Raw genomic sequence first — 23,922 nt, forward strand, 5'->3', positions numbered from 1 at the left:
GTTGTTTATCTATGATTTATAGGTTGGTTGCTCAACAGGTGATGATGTTGCGTATGCTTGCTTTTCACTTTCTGGAGAATCATAAGACAGGAAAGATCCTTGACTGAAAAAGTTGGAAGACGGAATGATCTGGTTCAGGTTAGTGCAATGGCTTTGGCTTTTGCTCACAGATCTGCACTCGTCAAGAGACAAAGCTTCCAAGAACTCAATTTTAGAGACATTCCCCTGGAACTTAATCCCCTCTCTTAGGGGTCCACCTCCCACCGAAGTTGGTTTGAATGTTTTATTTGCAGCCGTCGCCCCCTTTTGTGTTAGAACCCTTCTAGGCGGTATTGTGTGACATCCTTTCTGCGCTCTCAGACTCTCTCTCTTTGGTTCTTTTTAAGCCCTGCTGAAAGTGACCTGGCCTTCTCTTTTCACTGCATAAATGGATAGAAATAGAGAGGTGGTGTAATGTGGTGGTGAGAAAGTACTTAAACAGAAAACACTCACACACACAAACACACAAGTTTTAGACTGAAGACATTCCACTTTCCCTTGACATCTCTTGCTGAATAGACATTCAGCTACAACCACGCATGATGCTTGCATGCATGCATGATCTTGTGGAGACAGATTCATTATGCATGGCTGCACTGCATCCTTCCAAATATATATATATAGATATATATAGATATATATAGATATATAATATAACATGTAAAGGCTATAATCCTGCATTAGTTGTAAATATGTAAATCAAAAAGAGCAAGAATGGAGTAGATTGCTGTTAAAAATTGAGTTTATCCTGCTGTTTACATACAGTATGCCTGGTAATAAAGATTTGATCATACAGTGCAGCTGGCTCAATCTGACCCCAGAGACAAGATTGACTGTTAGACATGTCCCTATTGCTGTAGTGACGATAGAGGTGATGTAAGTGCCTGTATTTAGCCGGCTGCCTGGGGCGCCAGGCCAACCCAGCAGATATTTACTACTCCACCAAGAGCCACCTTGTGCTAGTTAGCGGTAGCAGTCTGGCCGGGAAAGTGCATCACGGGTGACTGTTGGACTGCTGTTCCTCCTAAATCTGGAGTGTCGATGTGGAAAAGCTTGAGGGGTTTAACGTGGGATCACTGACGCAGTGCGATGTGTTAGAGAACAGAAGTTTTCCTAGACCCATTTGATAGGCTGTTTCATGAATAATATTACATGCATCAGACTACTTTCATTTGAGGTCACTGATAGATGTGGGAAGAAATACTGCAGAGATATAATATTGCAATGTTACACATATTGTACTGAAATGTTAATGTACCATCATGCATTTTGCGCAGTTTTTGAGGAGTTTCTTCGTCTGCAGTCAACTGTAATGAAGATTTATAATTTAACTGAGAGAGAATACTTGTAATAATAGTAAGTTCAAAATTTCTTTAATTTATCAATTCCAAGGCCTCTTTGTAAATCATGATAAAACCTAAACACGCTGATGCTCAATGCTTACATCTTATTGCCCAACTTGTTCTCTAGCTTTTGTAACGGTTTAATAATGACATCTCATAAATAGGCACGCATGTAGTATTCAATGCAGAAAAGCGCTCAGACAATTCTCGAGAAGCAGCCGCACCTCAGGCTTTTACAATGAGAAGATTGCTAACAAGTAGAAACTTGTAGGCTATATACTGTATGTTTTCTGTTGCAGTTCTTTTTTGACTTTTAGCCAACTGCTCTTTGTTGCTGTATTACTAATTCCGCCATGGAGACGGAGAAAAATACACCAGACTACCCCACTCCCCTTCCACCGTCCACCTGTTGCACACAGACAAACAGTTGTACATTGCATTGTTACAAAGTGGAGGGCAACTGCTCCACCCCTCTGGGCTGCCGTGTGTTCTGTCTGGCAGAGCTGATCCACTCCAACAGAAGGTGATGCCTCCTCTCCTTTGAATCGCATTCCTCTGATCTAACATCAGACTCTCAGGGACTCACGCAGATGGCTTGTATCTGTCAGGATTGTGATTTCACTGGTCCTCTTGGCTCTGTGGTGCCTTCTGGTTGGAATTTGGGATTAGGATATTCAATATCTACTTCTCGACTGCACTTGCTGAAAATGTACTTATGTACGTTACATTGCCAGCTTACATCTCATACCTGTTACACATTACGGTACTGTAGATAAGATTGAGATCCAAGATATTAGATAGTTTCACTGTACACCATAGACACTACAGTTTCTAGTAGAAACTCCAGTGGGAAATTCCTACCCAGTCCATTTTACATTACACTCCATTTCATCAACACAAAGAGATTATGATTGAAGGGATCCACGTGGCAGGCACAGCAAGGAGAATAACTAGCAAAGGATCACGCAACCTCACTTTTTTTTCTATATTTATGATTCTTTTTTCTTTTTTTTTTTGTGAGTGTGAAACACTGCTACCCTGCTCTATTACCTGAAGTGCAGGCATGTGTGAAGTTAGAGAGCAAAAATCCTATGTGAAGCTGCACGGCAGCTGCAGTTCACACTTAAGGGTGCACATTTGTCACGCTTGAGCTGTCACACACACACAAACAGGGCATGAACCACCAGGGGTCATTAATCGAGAAATGATAACAAACATAAATACACACTGGTCATGAAATGTCAGGGGTCAATGAATTTAGGAATAATGTTACTGTGTGTGTTTGTCAAAATGCATTTGCACATTGTACATTGCTACAAGTGTACTGAGAAAAGGAAAATGTTAATATGCTGTTGTTAAAATGGTGTTTGGTCACGAGGGACTAGGTGTGCTGTTGTGTCAATTAGAAGGTTAAAGGATATCTGGAAACTTTATACCTTGTATATGTGCCATTATTATAGGGGGACAAGGTCAGGAATTTGAGATGGGGGTAGAAGAGGGAGAGAGAGTGGGTGTCAAACAGTCCATACCTGTCCCAGCTCAACCCCTGACCTTTTTGACACCCACCCACAGCCTCCTACACTAAACCTCCTGGCATGACACTCTTGTCTAAAGCCTGAGGCTACAGAAGCAGGGAGGGGCAGAGGATGGCTCTGTACAAGTGTTATTCCAAGTGTTTTTGCCACAAGCTTGTCAATCTGTTTCATGTCTTTGTGCGCCAGTGGAATCCTGCGCTGGTGTGCTTAGCATGCCATCACGATATTTCATGCTCCCTCCAAACAATACGTAGGTGCTGGACATATTTCAAGAGTGTGTGTTTAGACTGGCAGGACACAGATGGAGAGTCAGGCCTGAAATTAAGCAAAGCTGTGCCAAGACAGGCCCCATCTTCCAAGATTATGTTGTCTGTTTCTGACTGGGTTTGTTTCCGGAGGATTCTTCCTACCATCACTCAGTTACTGGCATCAAGTCGGTATGAGATATCACAGTTAATAGCATCACCACATTGAGGCTAGATGAGAATCAATATTCAAGTATTTGTTTTTTTAAGTATGACTTTAAATTCTTTACAGTCAGAAAGAATAAGTATAGCGGACAGAACAGTATTACCATTGAGTCTGTTGGGATTATCTTTCACATTTGACAACAGGCCAACTAATGTACCAGAACCAGGGTAGAAACAATTCTCTATGGGTGATAAAGGGCTTTGTTATTCTTGAGAAACTGGAGAATGGTTTGTAGTTACCATCTTTATCAGTTCTCTATCCATGACAAGTGGTGGAGAAGATTTTCACTGCTGTGCGTTGCCGTCAATGACAGGTTCCTGAAAGCATTGGCATGCTCTGCTTTGGGGGCATTAGGAGGGAAGGGGAATGTGGCGCTATGTTTGGAATCTGAGATGGGTCTGCATGCCAGCCAGCACGTCTCTGGCCCCCCTACCCTTTTTACCCCCCATTCCACCCACCTGCCTCCCTTCCCTCGGCCTTCCCCTTAACGTCATCACAGCCCGTGTGAACTGAACTTCCTCCCAGTCCTCAGCAGAACCAACATATTGATAGTAGGCAGCTCAGCTCGTCTGCAAAGCTCTGCTTCTGTTTTTAGCAGGATGACAGCCCACGTCTTGTTTGGGTGTGCCATTCTTCTTTTTTTGTTCTTGGCGCATCCTGTTGCATGTGAGTGGAAGTGTACACTGATTAATTTCAAGACACACCCCATTTAAAGTGAGGTCAGATTGAGGCATCTAAAGCTATTTGATTTTTGACTGTTTTGCTTAATGGCAACAGTGATTAAAGTACAATCAAATAGGCTATTTCTGATTTGCATCCAAATTATTTTGTTGTTTGCTATAAGAGATTGTTAACATTTAAAGAAGGTCAGAAAGTTTTCCCGGTGCCCTCTGAACTCTCTCACAATCCATCAGTTCAAGAGCTACTTGAACTTCAGGCTATTACCTCTCAGGGTTGGGGGGAGGAATCCATCAAGATAATTGTGGATCCTTCTTGACACAGTCCATGGCTCCACAGCAGAGTCTCTGCTGTGCTTTACTTTGCTTTGATATGTTAGCATAGCTGCCTGCCTCATGCAAGGAGAGACAGAAACCTGAATGTTACAAATGCCCGCTGGGGTTTTCATCAAGGTGCTGAGGGATGCTAGACGAGTGTGGGCCTGCCTTCATCCATCTCAAAGAGAGACAGTCTATAGAAATGTCTTGTATTTAAAGAGCACACAATATTCTAGGTTCAGTTTTCATTCATCACTTCAATCCTGATAGCAGATTCCATTTAGCAAGTTTAGCAAATATGCCTACAGTACCCTGTTTTTGAGACATGTTAAATGTTGCTTTAGGATCCCTGCCAGAACTGAAACTCTCTTCCAGCCTCACAAAACAAGACAGGGGTGTGGTGGTCAGGTGTGGTTGCGGCTTTTTATTGACACTGCAGGTGCCACGTGCAGGTTGGTGTCACAGGGTTTAAATTCCAAACCATGCCAAGTCCATGCCAGACAGTAACAAAGAGAGCTTTCATTATCACAAATTACCTTTCCATTGTACAATGTTCAGTCAAGCTGAAGTCACCCGCTTTTAGGGCTTGATGATGATGATGTCGATGAACTGCAAAGAAAACGCTCTGCACTGAATGTCACGAGCCTGACAGAAAGCTCAGTGCTGGCAGAAACAATCACTGACACAATTTTCTGCCCTTGTATGGTTCTGATGGGAGGCGGAGATAGAGAGTTCAGAGAACAGATGTGGATCATGTGGGCTTAGCCGATGTCTTTTCACTAACCTGGCTGCACCTGCACCACTTTTATTGACTCTCTGCTGATATATGTTGGTGAATTGTTTGTGCTTTACTATATGGTCACACAATCTTAAAGTAAAGCTGCAAGAACTTAAAAGAAGCTCAAAACAGGAAGTCCTGATTTTGATTCACTGAAATGGCACATTAAAATCATTAGTTCTGTGATGATACAACAGCCAAGCTGATGTTGTGCTCTGGCTTTCATAAGAACGGAAATAAGAGTATTGTCAGAGCAGCTGGCCAAGACTGGGGCCTTACTTAATAGAGCAAGTACAGCACAGGAAACGAACAACATTTTGCCAAAATCCGCCCTGAACTGTGACTACCTTTTGTTTATCCTGCTCTTTGTGTTCTGGTGTTTAGCTCTTCCATGTTGCGTACATCCTCATCAAGTTTGCTAATTCACCTCGTCCTGACCTGTGGGTGCTGGAGCGCTCCGTGGACAACGGGAAAACCTACACTCCCTGGCAGTATTTTGCACGTAAGTTCTCATATAGTATTTGTCTTCATTATATTCTAAAAAAGAAAACAAGTGTTTCTCATTACTTGTTTTATGACTGAAATGAGTTGTTGGTCAGATTATGGGCTAGAAAATCAGCTAAAGTTTCTAACACATATGACCAGTCTTGCACCTTGTAAATACAATGCATGAAATGCATGTTCTTAGTTTTTGAATAGCTCTGCAACATATTCTTGTAAATAAATGCCACTAATCTTTATTGCCAACTGTATAACACAATAGTGATTAAGATCATCCCCAATTTCAGACAATTTCTGTTTATAGCACTTGGTATCAGGATTTTTCTTCAGATGTGACAATGGTGTTTGGAATAAACAGAAAGAGATTAGAAAGTGATCTCTAAAAAGTGTAGTGCAAAAACACTACAGCAGCAACCACTCATTAATAAAATCCTGTGAAAAACACAGATTTGGGGGGATTATCAAGTATTTGGCAATGAACAGATCTTAAATCCAGCTTGTTCATCATCACACTCTGACGAATGGGCTGTGTCTGAAATCACTCCCTTATATACTCATTCACTACATAATAGACGCTAAATAGTTTATTCAGTAGTGAGCAGCAAATCAAGATTTTGGACACAAACCAATCATTGCCATTTTTTGTCCTCACCATCAGCTGTAGAGTCCCGCAATGGTAATTTTCACATCTATAAAATGTCAAGCATTGCATTGTGGGACTGTTAGTTGTTAGTGCCATTGTGGAATTTTTGAGGGCACTATATAGTAGATATATTTACATGCTCAGCATTCAGACACTCAAATAAAATGGCGGAGAATAAATATAGTGCACTATATACAGTAACAGTCAAAAGTTTGGACACACTTTCCCATTGACTTGAATGAGAAAGTGTGTCCACACTTTTGACTGGTAATGGAGTAAATAGGGAGTGATTTCGGACACAGCTATGATCTTTCTCATGGAATACAGTTTGACATGTTATTAAAGGAAAACCACAGGTGTCGCTAATAATGTTAGTGATGGCTCAGTGTCCCAATAAGCCATGACAGTGTCAGCATGTGCACTACCAGAGCCCCAGAAAAGGCACCAATTAATGGAATTATTATTATTGTAATTATTTACACCTGTGCTTTTCCTGCTATGAGAAGTCAAAATGTCTGTTGTGAAAAAGGCCCATTTTGAAAATGGATTAAGATTTGTTTACAATCACTCATTTAATTCTGGCACAGTGATCAGCCTGCTTAAGACAGTTTAAGACAGGAAGAGCGTGTGTTTGTGGTATTTGAAACAAGATGGATAGAGCAACATTCTAACTTAAATAAATTCCAGGATTAAAAACTTCATGAAGTTTAGAAAGTGGCAGGTGGTTACTTGCAGTCAATATAAAACTTAATTACTAGGCCTATAATGCCATATCTTGTCCAAGTGACTCTAAACTACATACTTGAATACATACATAAATAGATTTGCTGAGTTGGCATATCTGAGTCACAATGTCTCATATCTGGGAGGCACCTGTGCACACAGATTGCCAGTAAACACACTATGAATCATCAGGTTTACAATCTCAGAGTTTCTCTTTGCTATCAACTTTGCTTGATCCAAGTTATTGTTTATTCAGGATCTCTTAAGTTTTCAGAACAGACTCTTCATGATTCACTGATTCAGATTTAAGTTTTGCTTTTGAAAGGAAAAACACCCATTTTAATAAAAGAAATTTCACATTTTACATATTTCACTTATTCTTATATAAACCCATATTAATTCATTTAGCAACACAACGTGATTCATGAATATGAGGCTTTTTGGCAGCTGACTCTTAAACCTCAGATGTCAGAGCGTCACACAAGCACCTGAACACAACATTAGGCAATGTTTCAATTTACTTGGTACCGCTGTGTTATATTAATTGGTGATAGAGAATATATATACAGAAGCCTCTATGGAAATGTCATTGACTTGTAATATGCAAAATGAATAAATTGCAAGTTGACAAATTAAAAGTCTTTTCTTTTCTTTCCCTTGTTGGCAGATTCAAAGCATGAGTGCATTGAAAGGTTTGGAAAGCAGCCCAATGCTCGTGCAGTAAACGATGATGACCAGCTATGCACCACAGAATACTCTCGGATAGTTCCCTTGGAGAATGGAGAGGTAAAATATCATCAAGTAGCTAAACTGAATCAAAATCTTAAATTTTCTGAGGTATCAAAAAGGAATCTCTGTGAAATGAATGCTGTGTTGTCCAGATTGTGGTGTCTCTGGTCAACGGAAGGCCAGGTTCCAAAAACTTCACCTACTCACCTGCCCTGCGAGACTTTACAAAAGCCACAAACATCCGCTTGCACTTCCTCCGCACCAACACCCTTCTGGGCCACCTCATCTCCAAGGCTCAGAGAGATCCTACCGTCACACGCAGGGTGAGGCATAAACTGTACAACCTCGCACTAAGGTGCGATGCTATCTGACTCTTATCTCCCATTTGGGCAAGTCAAATTTATAGCTCTGCACTGGTTTATTTATTGCTCACACAAACTCACTCCCTGCTCATACATTTATCCTTGTCGAGGCCCAATGCCAGATCTGTGTGTTCAGTCATCATGATGATTCCCTCGGTAGAGACAGCTAAGATGGTTTGGAAAGCTTCCATAGGCTGCAGGTGTGGGATATGGCACTTACATGGCACTCCAATAGCCTCAGAGTGATGGGGCTAAAACCTATGTTTTGCAGTTTTTCTCTGAGTAATGGCTAAAGATATTCTTTCACATAGCTGTAGTGAAACTGTTTAGATTGTATTGTAAAGTAAATCTCTTGTAGATGTTTAAAATCAGTATGTAGTATAAATTAGTCACTGTTGTCAACTGTCATTCATATCTTATGAATTTTTATTATGCACTGATTCACTCCATAAAGCTAGCCTTAGCTCATGGGTCATGGTTTAAGTTTGTTATTGTCAACACGTGTGACTCACTTCTGCTGCCAAGGAAAACTAGATAATGTTGTGGGTGATGAGTTGCTGATAACACACCTTTTACCTTGAAATGCTGCTGGTAGTAAAATTTTTTAATTATTTGTTGACAGTATTACTATAGTATCAAAGACATCAGTGTGGGTGGACGCTGCGTTTGTCACGGACATGCACAGATGTGTGGTGGGAGTCGTGACACTGACAACCCAAGCAGGTTAGTAATGCTCCTTATCTTCAGCAGGGCTATAAATATTTGTTTCAATACTTTTGTGTGGAAAGTTCTGGTTGAAGCATATTTCATCATTAATTATGGTCTGAATCTTATGAGCTTATCAAAAGTTAACTTTGAAGAATAACTTCAAACAGTAAATCCATCTCACGCGTTTATTCATTAACAGAGTTAAATAGACATTTTGTACAATGGGTCCCACTGTGTATTTCTGCTGTCATGTGGTGAATTAATGTTGAAATAGAAGAAGAAAAGACCACAGAGATGCTGGCAAATGCTGAGATTTGAGTGATAGTGAATTGTTCTGAGAAAGGACAATTACCTCATATGTTTGTACATTGACATCACTATTGTAAAAAGACTGCAGCTTATTTTAGTTACTCTGACTACTGACCGTATTGCTGTAAATGGATGGTAAAAGGACAAGATGTGATAAAGTGCTGCTTTGAACAACAGTAGCTCTTTGTATTCTGAGCAGCTAAACAACAGAACAATATAGGACTCTCGTATGCTTAATGTTGTATAGCGAATTGGCCATTTTAAGTGAATGTACCCATTTACTTTCTAGGCCCAGTAAGAAGCTGTTGCTGTTTTCAGTGAAAAGGTTATGATATGCTACTTGAGCGGCACAAAGCAGCTAAAGAGACAGACATTGCTATCAGGAGTTTATAGAAATATAAACAGAGATAAAAAAGGAGCGTGAAGATAGCACTGGAGCACAACTCCAAATGAATGCTAATGTTGTTCCGTGTCTGCTGGATGTGCTGCCTGAGCGGTTAAAAACAGTTAATACAGGTTTAAAGAAAGTTTAGGGCTTTTGTGCTACCAACACGATATACATATCAGATTCTGAGCATCACTAAACCAAGGTGTTTCATCTTCTCTCTTCAGACTCCAGTGTGAGTGCCAACACAACACCTGTGGTGACTCATGTGACCGCTGCTGCCCGGGCTTTAACCAGAAACCATGGCGTGCTGCAACTTTTGATAGCCCCAATGAGTGTCAACGTAAGTGCACAATGCTTCCTCCAATGTGTAAACAAAACCACACTCTGCTACTACTCACGCTGCTGGCTCCTTGAATTATGACCCCCATAGAGGACTGAAATGTCCTCTTGCCTCTGATATTTAAGCCCCGTTGTGGATGTCCTGATATGGTATTGTAGAGAGCCTCAGCAAAGAGTTGAGAAAACATTCCTCATGGTGTGTGTGATAAATGGCACAGTGCACAACTAGCTCAAGGATAACTGCTTTTTTGTCTGCTTAGCCAACTAGTCAGCCAGCTAGCCAGGTCCCCACCGGCCCACCAGATAGTCCCCCATGCCAGTTTATCAGTGATCTATCCAGTCAGCCAGCAGAGCCTGTGTCAGCTGGAATCTAATTGCTTTGGACTGTTGACAGGATTTTCCCTTCATGAAATATGACCTTATAGCAACCACAAAAGCAAAGAGAGAAATATGAAGAAGACTTGTAATCCAATCGGTGCACTCATGCAGTGGAAATGCACCCTAACCATTCATAAACATTAATGAGAGGCTGGAGTTGTATACAGGAAGAGGATATGCAGTCTTGTTTACTGTGGATTTTATAGTTTCTCTTAATGCTTAAACAGACTTATCACTTGGTTGAATGAGTAGCTTAAGGTCCTTAAATACAGATGTGGGAGTCATTGGTAATTTGCTGAGGCATATAGAATAATCTTGTGTGTATGTGTGTGTGCGTGTGTGTGTCTCGGGGGTTTCCTCCTCAGCCTGCCAGTGCTTCTCCCATGCCTTTGACTGTTATTATGACCCAGAGGTGGAAAAGAAGGGAGCAAGTTTAGACACCTTCGGCAAGTACGACGGAGGAGGAGTGTGCATCAACTGCCAGGTATGAAGTGCATATCAAGTCTAAACTGATTCCTGTGTGTGGTTGTAGGGGAGAAGGGGGGTATAAAAAATGAAGAAAAATTCCTCATGTGTATATCTTTATGAAGTCCTCTATAGAGCATTTCATGTTGCACCATTTACTCTGAAACTTGTGCAGACAGGATTGTGAGATCACAAACCTTTCTATATTCTTAACACATTTTTCTCTCACCAATCAAAGAATACATTTTGTTTTCTGTAGTTTTAACCCTCAAAGTCAATTAAGTGTTATGCTAACATGATATCTTTCTGGAATATGATAGGGAAGCAGAGAGTATATCAAAGTGCTGTCAAATTCAGGATGCTTACAAATCCTAATACATCGATCTGCAGCAAGAAACTAGAGTTTCTACTGTACAGAGTACATAGGACTCTTCTGCTCGTCTAATGACATCTTCTGTTGGGCAACCATTGTTAACTAATGTGTGAGTTATGGCTAACACATTATTTTTGTTTTCCTCTTCAGCACAACACTGCTGGAGTTAACTGTGAGAAATGCCTTGAGGGCTTCTACAGACCTTATGGACTACTTCCTGAGTCTCCTATAGGATGCATACGTGAGTCGTGTTTTCTGTTTTTTCCTTGAAACACTTAAATGCACATTTTTTAATGCCATGTACTTAATTTTTTACTTAATTTTAAAAATTGTTTTAATTGTTATTGCTACTAGTTTATATTTTCCAGTAGCTTTTCTTTACAAAAGCTTTGCTTGGGAAGTATCTGAGAGATTCAGGAAGTTTGTGGAAATTTTAGCTAGATGTATGCAGGCTTATATTCTCAAGACTCAAACTTGGGAATTAAAGCTGCTTCATGTATGTGTGTTTGGTATTTTTCCTTATTCTATCAGGGAATAGGTGTGGATCGAAATGATCATTATATCTCTTGACATATTGAAAAGGACATATAAATATGACCTACCCATAAATAAACATGAGTTACAATGCCCATCGAGACAGCAAGTGTAGAGCAGTGTAGTGAAACATGTCAGCAAACATCGATGTTGAATAGATGTTGCTACTGTGGTGTTCTGCACCAACATGAAAGGCTTAGTAAATATGGCACTAAAAGGGGTATTGAGACAAGATGCATAGCCCCGATAGCTGTAACCAGCGTAATTTGGTGAAGTCTGTGGCAAAATGTCCTTCACATATCAGTTCAAAAGTATTTACTGCTTATGACTGTTTTAATCAAGTTTTGAAAATTTATGGAAGTGCTACTTGTTTGGGTTTTTGCTGTCTTGAATAAAGACAGTAGACTACATATTGTCTCACTGTGTAGGTGTTTGACCTACAGTATGTATGACTAACAAGTGAAGCCAAAACAGCGTTACATTCAGTATTCTTTTTAAGACAAATGGCACCATTGCACAAGCACCACTGGCACCGCAGTTTGTCTTATTGCTAAACTGGGCTCTGCTCTTGTTTACATTACTTTAATGGTCCATGGCTGTTCCCTGCCTTATAAATAGCTGCCAGTTGTGTTTGGACATTAGAAAGTAGTGGAATTAAACTGGTTGCCCTGAGCGCTTTGAAAAGTAAACCATAGAATCCACAGACACAGTTAAGTGAACTTAACAGCGGAAAGTGTTCATTTAGGCAAAAACAGAGTCAGTTAAGGTTTGGTAATCATTTACTTTTGAGATCCCTCATTTTGAGATGATGGATGGTTGAACAGTTTCTGTACTTGTTACTGAGATTTTATGTTATGCACAGGAAATGTCTTTTTGCCATACAATAATTCAATTATTCTGTGCTCTGTTGATTTGCATTTATGTCCATGTCAGTGGTGGAAAGTAACTAAGTACATTTACTCAAGTACTGTACGTAAGAACAATTTTGAGATACTTGTACTTTACTTGAGCATTTTATGCTACTTTATACTTCTCCACTACATTTCAGAGGGAAATATTGTACTTTCTACTCCACTACATTTATTTGGTAGCTTTATTTACTTTTCAGATCAAGATTTGACACAATGGATAATATTACAAGCTTTTAAAACACGTTGTTTTTACAAAAAACAGTGAGACACTCATAGACATTTCAGATATTTATGAGTTGTTAGCAGCTCCACCAAATAGTGATTTTTCCATATAAACTTCTCACATGGTTTAGAGAAAAAGTCCAAAAACTGAAAACAGATTTGTGTATCAGAACTTTATCTTATTTCCTCTCCCATTAATCATCTCATGACCCCTCAGATTTATTTGGTGACCCTTTGGAGGGGCCCAACCCCTAGGTTGGGAACCACTGGATTAAACTAGCTAAGTGTATATCAAGTAGTTGAAACTAGCTCCACCTCCAGCAGCTACAACAGTAACATGCTGCTCTAACACTAATGCTTTACTATTAATAATTTAATGATGTCATATATAATATTATATCAGTCAGAGGGACCAAAGCACTACTTTTACTGCAATACTTTAACTTCATTTTGCTGCTAGTGCTCTTCATACAGGACTTTTACTTGTAATGGAGTATTTTTTACATTGCTGTATTGGTACTTTTATTTCAGTAAAGGATTGAAATACTTCTACCGCCACTGGTCCATGTTAGTCCACATCAATGCATCTCTTGACTTCAGCGCATGTTTGTATGTATATATATTCATCTTGAATTAAAATATGTGTCCCCACCAGCCTGCAGGTGTAATGACAGGACTACAGCCGGCTGTGAAATGGGGTCTGGAAGGTGTATCTGCAAACCACAATTTGCTGGAGAAAACTGTGATCGCTGCTCTGACGGACACTATTACTATCCTGAGTGCATTCGTAAGTTTAGTTTTGCTTAAACCTATCAAATGCTGGAAATCCATTTTGTCGAAAGGGATGAATATGGTAGTGATGTCATACAGATGAGCAAAATCTATTAGGCATGTGGCATGAATCACATCTGTGATAGCTGCAAATAAAGACTGTATCAAAAAGGAATGAACAATAATGTAATAAAAAAACTTGTGTCTTACTATTTGTCCAGGGTCAGGTGAAACTGAACACACCCTTTGATGGCTGGAATTGGTTTCATGTTCACCATTTTTTTTAGCTTTTTGTGTTGTCTGTCAGTTTTTCCCTTCAGGGGAACTCATCTTATTTGAAAGAAGTATGCCTTTACTGCTGCAGGGCTACATATGGAAGCAGGGCTGCCAAGTTTTGACTTCAGCTTCTAGTGAGATTTGGTCGGGGGGGCTGGGGAGGGCGGGTGGGGTGTGGGTTGAGAGTGTGGGGGACAGGGGGAGGGTGGTTCTTTAATAGTACTTATTATTGTTCATAATAAAATGAGCATTATTCATGGTCAGTTGACTCACTAGACCTCTCTCTGGCCTTATGTATATATACATATCCATGGCCTTATATATCCATGTAGGGATGAATGGGACATCACGCCAACAGTCTGAGTGCACCAAAAATGATTTCAACCTCCTTTTTAACATTTTAAAAGACCGTGAAAAGTCTGTTTTTATGTCTGGCCTGATTCCCACGCTTGGTTGCGCAGCTGAACGCTTTAGCCGCATTCTCAACCTTCACACCTGGCTCCAGTCCACATGCAGATCTCACAACATGGACTTTATTGATAATTTCAACTTGTTCTGGGATCATGCTTCTCTCTTCAAAAGAGACAGGATTCATCCCATTCAGCAGGGTAGCCAAATGCTGTCTGCTAATATTCAACATGTAAACTAAACTCACAACTTAGGGCCCAGTTATATCAAACAGTAGCAACAAATCTAGGAATTTCATTTGACTCCAATCTTACATTTAATAAACAAATAAATGCTGTTGCTAAGTTGTCTTTTTACCCTCTTAGAGTTTTAAGCAAAGTCAAGCACATGTTTTCTTTCGGTGATTTAATGTCATTGCTCTGGTTACCAGTGAAATTTAGAACTGTTGTAAACGGGCTGACAACAGCAACATATATCAGTGACCTGATATGTCCTCACTGTCTCCAAGAGCTCTGAGGTCATCTGATAAACTGCTGTTTTCCATCCCAAACAGTTGTTTGAGGTGTAAAGGTGATTGTGCTTTTTCTGTGGCTGGGCCCAAGTTGTGGAATTGCCTCCCTCTCCATGTTCGATCAGGTCCCACCATCAAATGTTTTAAGTCAAGGCTATAGACCCACTTGTATTCTTTGGCTATCTAGATGTGTTTATATGTTTTTTTCTTTTTTCCTTTTCTTTATTTCTGTGTGTCATTTGGAGCTGCTCTGTACATTTTTTCTTCTATGTAAAGCACTTTGGTCAACTTGACTTTACTTATGAACCAACACCTTTTTCATAAGAATTTTTCTTTTTGTTAATTTATGTTTATTGGGTAACATTTCAATATACACTGGAGGTATTACACATATTTTTCTTCAAAACATAAGATAAGAAAGATCTATGCTCCTCACCATGGGTGCTCCTGCATGGTGCTGCTGTTATGCTGTACTGCTCTGTCCTGTCTGTCTGTGCAGTGTCAGTGTCCCCTTTTCGCACTGCTGTTTTTGTCTGCATGAGAAAATGGACGTGTGGTGTGAGAGCGTGTGGAAAGTGTCAATTGCGTGAGTCTCACAGTCAATGCATGAGACTTGGCAGCCCTGTAGAAGGATTTATGTACATGCTAAAGTATAGACTATGTTTATTGTGCATTCCACATGCCATACCTCCATCTAAATAAATAGATGCAGATATTAGACACACAGGGAGAGTTTCCCCATCTTCTCTCATTCTGATCTAGCTACAGACTCAGGAGTCTGCAAGAGCATACTGATAAGCTACCTGGTCTTTCATCCTTTTAAGTAATTTTCATTTTTTCTACTAGGGATTTTCTGTCTTTGATTGACATGAACCTTGTTTAGATTTGTGTGTGAACATGCGGCATTTAGCTTCTGTGTACCTTGAACTGACATTCATTGTTTTCAGATAATGAGAAAGATTAATGTTAGTTTTATAAAGTCATTACACAGAAACCAACAAATCTGCAGTCTGCCCCAGGTGTATTGTTTCTTATGTCATATAAACTTAATGAGAAACAGATAGATTTATTGCTAGATGTCATTAAATCTGGGTCTCTCAGCTCTAGGCTGTTAGCCTCGAGATAGTAAAACAAACTAGTCTAAACATGTAGAAACAGTTATGAGTAGGCTGTCTGGGTTTCAGGGAGGTTCTTCTCTGCTGTTTCATGTCACTGAATGAAATCTGCATTATCAATTAAAGCAAGACTATTTAACTTTTTCACGGCCTCTGTGGCCACAGGTAACAATTACAAGATAATGGTAAATGCTAGAACATAGTGTAACAGTAGCACAAGAACAGATGAGTCGGAAGCCAACAGAATCAGTAATGTCAGTTACACAACAATATCTACCTACAGTATGCTAACATTAGTTAACATTAGCCATCTTAAGCTACTGGTCATACCAGACCAAGAAAGGCTGTGGCAGCAAAAACCCTGGGTGCATTGATTTGAGGGAGGGTGTGTTACCCTTCAGTAGAGTTTCACATCAGTGGAGGTCTTAATTTCGTGCCTTTCCTTTGCAGGGTATCCTGTATACCAGACAACCACCAAATCTCCTGCAGGGCCTATTGTGGGTAAGTTCATTATATTACACAAGATTTTGCAGTGTTTCATACCACAGTTTAGCCTAACAGGCATTTTTAAACAATATTTAAAATGTTGTAAATGTCAACCCTCTCTCGTCTTTTTTCTTTCGCTCTGTATAGGGCCCACTGCCTGCCCTCCGGGTTATTTCGGCTCTCCCAGCTGTCAGCGTGAGTGTGATTAGACCTGATATGTTGTGCTAATATAGAGGTGTTTACACTACTATGCAATGTTAATTACTTTTATTGCTTATCTGCATCTGCATTTTATATACAAAAAACACTGTTGATACTGTATCACTTAAAAAGCTTTTTTACAGTCCTGTCATTGACTTTTTTTGTCACCTGAGTCACATTTTACTCTCAGGCAGCCCAGGTTGTTAAAGAGGGCTTTAGAGGACTGTGTAAGGCACCACATAGTCTGACTGGGTTTTCTGTAGAATTGAATGTTACCAACATGTGGCATAGGTCAGTCAAGAAAAGGCACGAAATATATATAGGCATGACTTAAGGTCAGACCATGTTTGTAGGCCGTATGAAAACAGAACTGTCAGTATATACAGTATTATGCTTGGGTTTAACTGGATTATTAAAATACTGGTATTATATATCGTCAGAATGAGTAAATCTGCTGCTCAGTGACAGCAGATCTCTCAACAATTGCTGAGCATAACAGTTTGATAGACTTAAATTATCATTTCCGTCACTGGGGATTTAAGATCAAGTGATCTCTGTCCTCTCATGATAGCAATAGTCATTTGGGACTGTTCAGTGAGAGCTTACCAGTCTATTATTAGTTATGTCCCCTGTTCTAAATTCCCTTTTCTGGTTTTCTTAAAGCTGGGAAACCCATTGTTAGTAATATGGCATTTCAATTAAAACAAAGACCTTCAACCCTTGGCATTTTCTGTTTTAGAATTTCTCAGAGGATGTAGACAAACAATGACTTTTCCTTAAACTTGTCGTCTCTCATCCCATGACTTGACCGAGAAGGAATTTCATCTGCAGCCTTTCAAAAGCTGATTTTAATGTTTGGAAGCAGCTTAGGGGCAAAGAAACTGTGGCAATCTCTCCAGTGGCTGTCCTGTGTTAGTGCCAAGTCTATTCACATACCAATACCAGGCGAGGCTTGGCAAGACATGGGCACCAGTGTAGCCTTACCACTGTGTGCCACAATATGAGCAGAGTTCAACTGACACAAGTATTTGTCATTCCTTGTTGTTAAGCTGGACCAAAGAAAGCTCAGGATCATTTATCAACAGGATTCAGGGTTCAACAGGGTCACTTATTTGAATTTCTATTAGTTAGGATTAAATTAGTTTAATTGTATTGTTAAGATAAGCATTTGCTATGTGTTTGTGCGCAGAGTGTATATGTGACTACAGAGGGACCGTGCGTGGCGTGTGTGATGCTTCAGGACGCTGCCTGTGCCGTCAGGGTGTGGAAGGGGAGGGATGCGAGCGCTGTCGACCAGGATACCACTCCTTCCCAAACTGCCAGGGTGAGAGAAAATCGCCATGCCAGTGAGCGGTGACCCCCCACAGACTGCAAAAACACAGCCTCATCAGTGTTAACTCATCAGAATGATTACAAAACATGACCTTTCTTTTAAACGAACTGGCCACAAGATGTTACAATGTAGATGTAAACAAAGGCGGCAAACCAGAAATGAAAAGGGGGCAAATGTTTTGAGGTGGCGGCGTAGCCTGTAGTGATATTTCGGACTAATTGCAGACAGTCACACAGTAGGGGTTGGTGTGCAAAGAATTTGAACGGTTTGGTCAGCAAGCTTGTACATGCTGTAGAGCCTGTGCTTTATTGCTGCACAAAGTGCGCTTTTGCCTGCATGAACCTGTTTGCACTAGTTTCTGGAGCAAGTGTGATTTGTCCTTCAGACAGGGATTTTTTGGACATTTCAAAGTCTAAGCTTAAAACTTTTGACCCTGGAAGTCCAAGGTTTAAAAATGACCACAGCCAACAGAATTCACTGCATCTCGTTTCTTTTCATCACTTCATGTAACTTTATCAAGAATTATCTTGAAAAATTATCTAAAATAAAAATAAAAAAATCTTGCTCACACATCCTATACATATTAATGTTTTTATTTATTTTTTAAGTAGATTTTTGCTTTTTAAAAGCAGCCCGCAGCAGATAAAATGAATTATGATTTATTACTTTGGATACTGATGAGAAATAAGGAGTAATGGATTAGGTAAAATGGAAAAAATAGCAACTCACAAACTTGTTTCTCTTCCTCCAGCATGTCGCTGTGGTGGAGCCGGTGTGGCTAACAGTGGCTGCAGTCCAAGTGGCCAGTGTGTTTGCCTCCACAACTATGGGGGGCAGGAGTGTGACACATGTGCACCAGGCTTCTATGGATACCCAGACTGTGCTGGTAAGTGGATTTGGCTTTTTATGTCCACTAATGCAACTACAATAGATACACAAATTAGATGTTTATGACCTCTGCTGATCTGAGTGCTTGTGGAAAAAATGTTGCTGCTGGTTTCACGGGGCTTACTGTGGCCTATTCTCATGACTCTGTGGAGCAAACATCCTCATTCTCCCACAGTATCCTGCACAACCCTATGCCGTCAGACAAATTGATTTATTTGATGTATTCTGGGTGACACAACATTTCACAGAGAGTCTTCTTCCTTCTAAGGAATCACATTCCCAAGAATAGACAACTGGACATCACTTGAGGAAATCTGATTCTTGAAACAGCACATGTCATTTTGAACCCCTCTGAAACATTTGAAGATCTTACTTCTACTTATTTCTTGTCTCCAGCCTGCCAGTGTTCACAGGAAGGCTCATATGGCAACATATGCAACCCACTGTCAGGTCAGTGCCTGTGCCTCCCTGGCGTGGTGGGTCAGCAGTGTGACCACTGTGCCTCTGGACTCAGGTTCCCCCATTGCTCAGGTAACCACATCAGACATCACCATACTCATAAATAGAAACATTTTGGGACTGAGACAGAAACAAACACATCATTTATATTAACAATATAATGTATGTAGGGTTTGGCAAGGTTTTAAAGTTGTTTAATGTATTAGAAATTCTCACTTTATTCACCTTTAATAGTGCATTGCAGAAAACAAACCATACAACTAAGACTTACTTATGTTTTTTTCTTCATTGTGTATTCGTTCTGTGCTTCCAGCCCCCATCAGTCAGTGTAATCCAGCCGGAACTGAGATCGCTGATCCTCAAACGGTATCCAATCTTTAATAAACTTTAATTCTTTGTCTGTCACAGCTCAACCTTGATCATGTTTTTTTACTAGCCTTGATAACAGAAGTGGTCACAGTCTAAATCCTGCACCACCAGCACTCTTTGGGTGTAGATTTACATGGAATAACGGTCCTATCACTGCTAAAACGTCATCCAGCAGATTTTCACAAGGAAGTGTTTTTTTTCCCTGAGATATACATGCAATTAAAATAAAGGAAAAGAGACTTCCTTCCATTTTGAAGAGGAAGAAAAACAACAACATTAAGTAATGCATGGCTGTTTCAGGGTTTAAGGAAGGTCCCTTTCACCTTTTATTTTGGAACATATTCTATGTTTAGAAGAAAGGAAAACAGCAAATGTCCAGTCATTCAGAAAACTGGCAATGTAGTACAATATGCAGACAGAAACAAATATAGCTTGGCTTTCATCAGTAGCTTCCAGACTCAACAATCTTATGTACCAGTTATGTCACTGGCTTCTTATCTGTTGTTTCAGGGCTCCTGCCGCTGCCTACCAAACATAGAAGGAACTTTGTGTGACAAATGTAAACCTCTATACTGGAATCTGGGAACAGACAACCCTCATGGCTGCATAGGTAAATGACTGGAAGTCTATTATTCACTTAATTTTATAAATGATACAAGTAAAAGAGAAAAAAACAGCTAAAAATCCCCCCAGTCTCATTTTTTTTCTCAAGGAGTATTAGTTCTGATCACTGACCCCATTTTTCTCCACAGTATTAAATCTCCAGTAGCAATCTGACAAGGTACTGATATGGGTCTTGGCCCTTCTTACCCAGGGGATATGTCAACATACCCCTGTCAACAAGGCCGGATCTGCCTTCCTGTCCCACAGAGGGAAGCTGGGGAATAACACATTACTACAGGCAAATTCCTAACTGCTCTCAGTGTGGAGCTGCAATTGAATCTGTGAGATTTTAAACTATGACAGAGCAATAATAAGAATTCAGTGGCACATTAAAAATTTTAAATACCTGTGGACCTCTACTCTGTCCCTTTTCAACCCCCACAAGAAGCTAACCGTGTACTAATCCACTGAAATATACTTAATATGGGAATAATAAGGTGGTTTCTATTATCAAACCAGTCAGGGAACAGCTTCAGGCTTTGTCCAGATACCTGTCTAATGTTACAGTTCTGCTCTTTAGCAAGAATGTTATCACTACCACACTGCCTGAAGAAACAAGAAGGGAAAAAAGAGCTTTTAATATCCTAAGAATGCCTCTGGTTGACTGTGGCCGGACATTGAGGGGAAGTTTTTTTTTACTCGGTTGAAAGCAAGTAATGGTAGTAAAGCTCCTCTGGACCTTTGATGTGCAGACCTATGAAGATTGAAGGGTTTTGTGCTGTTGTGTTTCACCCATGAAAGTGACAAAATCCTGTAATCAGAGTCTATTCACCGCAGATCCCCCCTTTCATATCTCATAACCTTTTCACTCTCTCTCTGTCTTTCTCTCATACCAGAGTGTCAGTGTGATGTGAAAGGGACCCTGAGTGGTGTTGGGGAGTGTGAACAGGTGAGTATTTCATTATTGCATGTGGTGACTGATATACATTTATGAGACTAATTTCATTACTATCAATTCAGTTTTGACTCCGCCAGTCAAAACTTTGTAAAATTTGCTTTTGTTTTTATGTTTGTCTAGAGAAGTGGACAGTGTTACTGTAAGCCTAATTCATGTGGGCATATGTGTGACACCTGTAAGGATGGTTTCTTCCTGCCCCAGAAAAAGAATTATTTTGGTTGTCAAGGTGAGTCATCAGTGCAGATTAAACCTAAGCCATTCAAACATTACATTTTATTGTGTCCTTATTTCACAACATGAGCAGGCTGTTATCTTTAAGAACCTGCAGCAGATGAACATGAGTCTAGATTATTCATAATCAAAAATAATGACTTATTTTTCTATCATTAGGTTGTCAGTGTGATGTAGGTGGTGCCATTGACATGGCCTGTGATGAGGAGTCGGGACAGTGTCGGTGTCAGAAAAATGTAGTCGGCCGGAAATGCACAGAGTAAGACGTTTCTGACTTTAATGTTTTAAAGAGGATGTATTATGCTTTTTGTGATTTTCTATTATCTTTATACTGTTACGATGTTGGATGTCTGTGTTGAACTTGGTCAAAGCTCCAAACTTGAGATTAACGTATGTAAAAATGCTCCCTGCAAGTCAAAAGCCCAGGCCTCAGCCTGCTCTGAACTCTTTGTGTGCAACGTTACCTCTACTTCCTCCTCATGATGATGTCAGATTGCTTGTGCATGCCCACAAACAGCCGACCGTTCCGTAGTCTTTGTCGCTAAGGTTGAGACTAAAGTTGTTCCATGGGTTATTCGCGTCCACTCACATATTTTGGATCGGATTCTGGCTTGAACATGTACGGATGTATTTGAGAAGTTGACATTTAAAGTAAAGAATAAGAAAAATAAGTGAAATCCTCCTTCTACTGTTAGTTCACATAGCCTCCCGAACTGCCAGAAGTCTACAGAGGGGCAGCTTCTGGAAGCTAAGCAATCAGAGCAGAGTGGGCTCATCCGGAGGGGGGGCTTAAAGAGACAGGAACTAAAATGGCCGGTTACAGACAAGCTGAACTGAGAGGCTGCATAAAGAGCCAGTATAAAATAAATGAAAAATTTCTTGAACTGTAAATCATGCAGATATTCCAGTAGAGCCCCAGAATACCAGGAAAGACCTGGAAATATGCATGATACATTCCCTTTAATACATTTTCAAATAAAGACAGTTATCATTACTGCTTCACTTTGTTTTCATTTGAAACTATATGTACCTCCTTAGGCCAGCACCAAGCTACTATTTCCCCACTCTCCATCAACTGAAGTTTGAGGTGGAGGATGGCACCACACCAAATTCCAGACCAGTGCGCTTCGGTTATAACCTCCAAGAGTTCCCAGATTTCAGCTGGAGAGGTTATGCTGTAATGTCCTCTGCACAGGTTAGTCCAAGCTTAAAATGCACATTCATGTGATTATACTGATCAATCATGACTGGAAACAATATATTTTTGGGGCTATCTATCTGCCACTTTAATAACTTCATAGCTTCCTTTTTCAGTCTATTCTTAAAACACAAAAAATCTTTTGCTTTTGCCAATGCACAAAAGTCCTACTTGAAGCACACATCTCCCTTTTATGTCAGCGCTGATGTGGGAATGTGGACACCAGCTGTCCTAGAACTAACACTATCTCTCCTCAGCCAGAGGTGATCCTCACGCTTACCCTCGGCTTTCCTGGCCCTTTCCATATTGTAATGCGCTACACCACCCCCAAACATAGGGGGAGAGCACGAGTGAGAGCAAAGATCTTGGTGGTGGACGAAGCTGGCTTTCAGTCTTGCTGTGACTGTAAGTGAAGGGCTTCATTTGGCTGCATTTCCTTCTCTTTACCTTGCTCGCTGTTTGTTGATTAACCCTGCTCTGTTTGCCGACCTGCTTGGACCACCAGACATGATTTTTAACATTTCTCTTCAAGTAACCTCTCCATTGCTCTCATTACGCCTGTGCCATTGCAGTCAGCAGTTTGTCACTCTCATCCCTGCAGAGTGAAGTCAGAGTAACAGTGCATGTTGACCCAAAAGATGGGAGGCAGCACTTATTCCATGTGGTTCTGCGGTTCACTAACCCAAGCAGCACCAGTGTGACTGGTAGCATCAAGGCTACCAATGCCAGAGGCACTGCAGGTAACGCTGCCTCTGACAGTGACTCAACTATTATATTTTATCATTAAACCATCAAATCTAACCCATCATGAAAGAAATCAAAGAACTAAATGATTTCCATCGTTGCATTTATTTCTAAGCTGGTGCATGATGTGTTATCAGTTTTCTGTGCTCTCAACTGTGCATGTGTGACATTATAACCATTTCTGCTTCTGCAGGGTCAGAGCAGAGTAAGGAAGTAGTATTCCCTAGGAGTCCTTCTCCATCCTTCCTCACTGTCCCAGGAGAGGGCTTTGCTGAGCCCTTTACATTGACCCCAGGGAAATGGATCATTCACATAAAGGCTGAGGGTGTTCTGCTGGTGAGTTCCATAAAGAGGACAATGATGTAGAAGAGCATTTCATGATAATTCCTCTGTTTGTGTCCTAACTGAAAAAAATAGTAAGTGTGCGATGGACTGAATACTGAAATACACATTGTCACTCTCACTCTCAGGACTATTTAGTGCTGTTACCTCAGGATTACTACGAGGCACCACTGCTGCAGGAAAAGATCACCCAGCCCTGCACATACTTACCCACCGCAAACAGGGACACAAAGTAATTCTTAAAATTTTCCGCTCAGTATTTTTGAGGTCTAGCTCTGTGCAA

At 40.4% G+C, this 23,922-nt stretch overlaps 1 protein-coding gene across 3 annotated transcripts in view; it reads left to right on the forward strand.

The window, feature by feature from the left end:
- The window catches only part of LOC122994104 (laminin subunit alpha-3-like), a 56,165-nt gene that overhangs the window by 4,421 nt on the left and 27,822 nt on the right, over nt 1-23,922 (forward strand). For 2 of the 3 annotated variants that reach the window (XM_044368612.1, XM_044368609.1), the window contains exons 3-24: nt 5,546-5,663; nt 7,696-7,814; nt 7,910-8,080; nt 8,742-8,842; nt 9,749-9,864; nt 10,607-10,725; nt 11,230-11,320; nt 13,402-13,533; nt 16,278-16,328; nt 16,461-16,508; nt 17,704-17,838; nt 18,599-18,733; nt 19,132-19,266; nt 19,508-19,560; nt 20,074-20,173; nt 21,063-21,115; nt 21,245-21,350; nt 21,515-21,614; nt 22,394-22,550; nt 22,811-22,958; nt 23,491-23,633; nt 23,768-23,871. In XM_044368612.1, coding sequence (XP_044224547.1) covers nt 5,546-5,663; nt 7,696-7,814; nt 7,910-8,080; nt 8,742-8,842; nt 9,749-9,864; nt 10,607-10,725; nt 11,230-11,320; nt 13,402-13,533; nt 16,278-16,328; nt 16,461-16,508; nt 17,704-17,838; nt 18,599-18,733; nt 19,132-19,266; nt 19,508-19,560; nt 20,074-20,173; nt 21,063-21,115; nt 21,245-21,350; nt 21,515-21,614; nt 22,394-22,550; nt 22,811-22,958; nt 23,491-23,633; nt 23,768-23,871 — 2,435 coding nt within the window. Of the gene's footprint in view, nt 1-5,545; nt 5,664-7,695; nt 7,815-7,909; nt 8,081-8,741; nt 8,843-9,748; nt 9,865-10,606; nt 10,726-11,229; nt 11,321-13,401; nt 13,534-16,277; nt 16,329-16,460; nt 16,509-17,703; nt 17,839-18,598; nt 18,734-19,131; nt 19,267-19,507; nt 19,561-20,073; nt 20,174-21,062; nt 21,116-21,244; nt 21,351-21,514; nt 21,615-22,393; nt 22,551-22,810; nt 22,959-23,154; nt 23,294-23,490; nt 23,634-23,767; nt 23,872-23,922 lie in introns of all 3 variants that reach the window. The other variant, XM_044368610.1, reaches the window with a different exon arrangement.

The sequence above is a fragment of the Thunnus albacares genome, chromosome 12 (genome assembly GCF_914725855.1).
Source record: "Thunnus albacares chromosome 12, fThuAlb1.1, whole genome shotgun sequence".
In the NCBI taxonomy this organism is placed as follows: Eukaryota; Metazoa; Chordata; class Actinopteri; order Scombriformes; family Scombridae; genus Thunnus; species Thunnus albacares.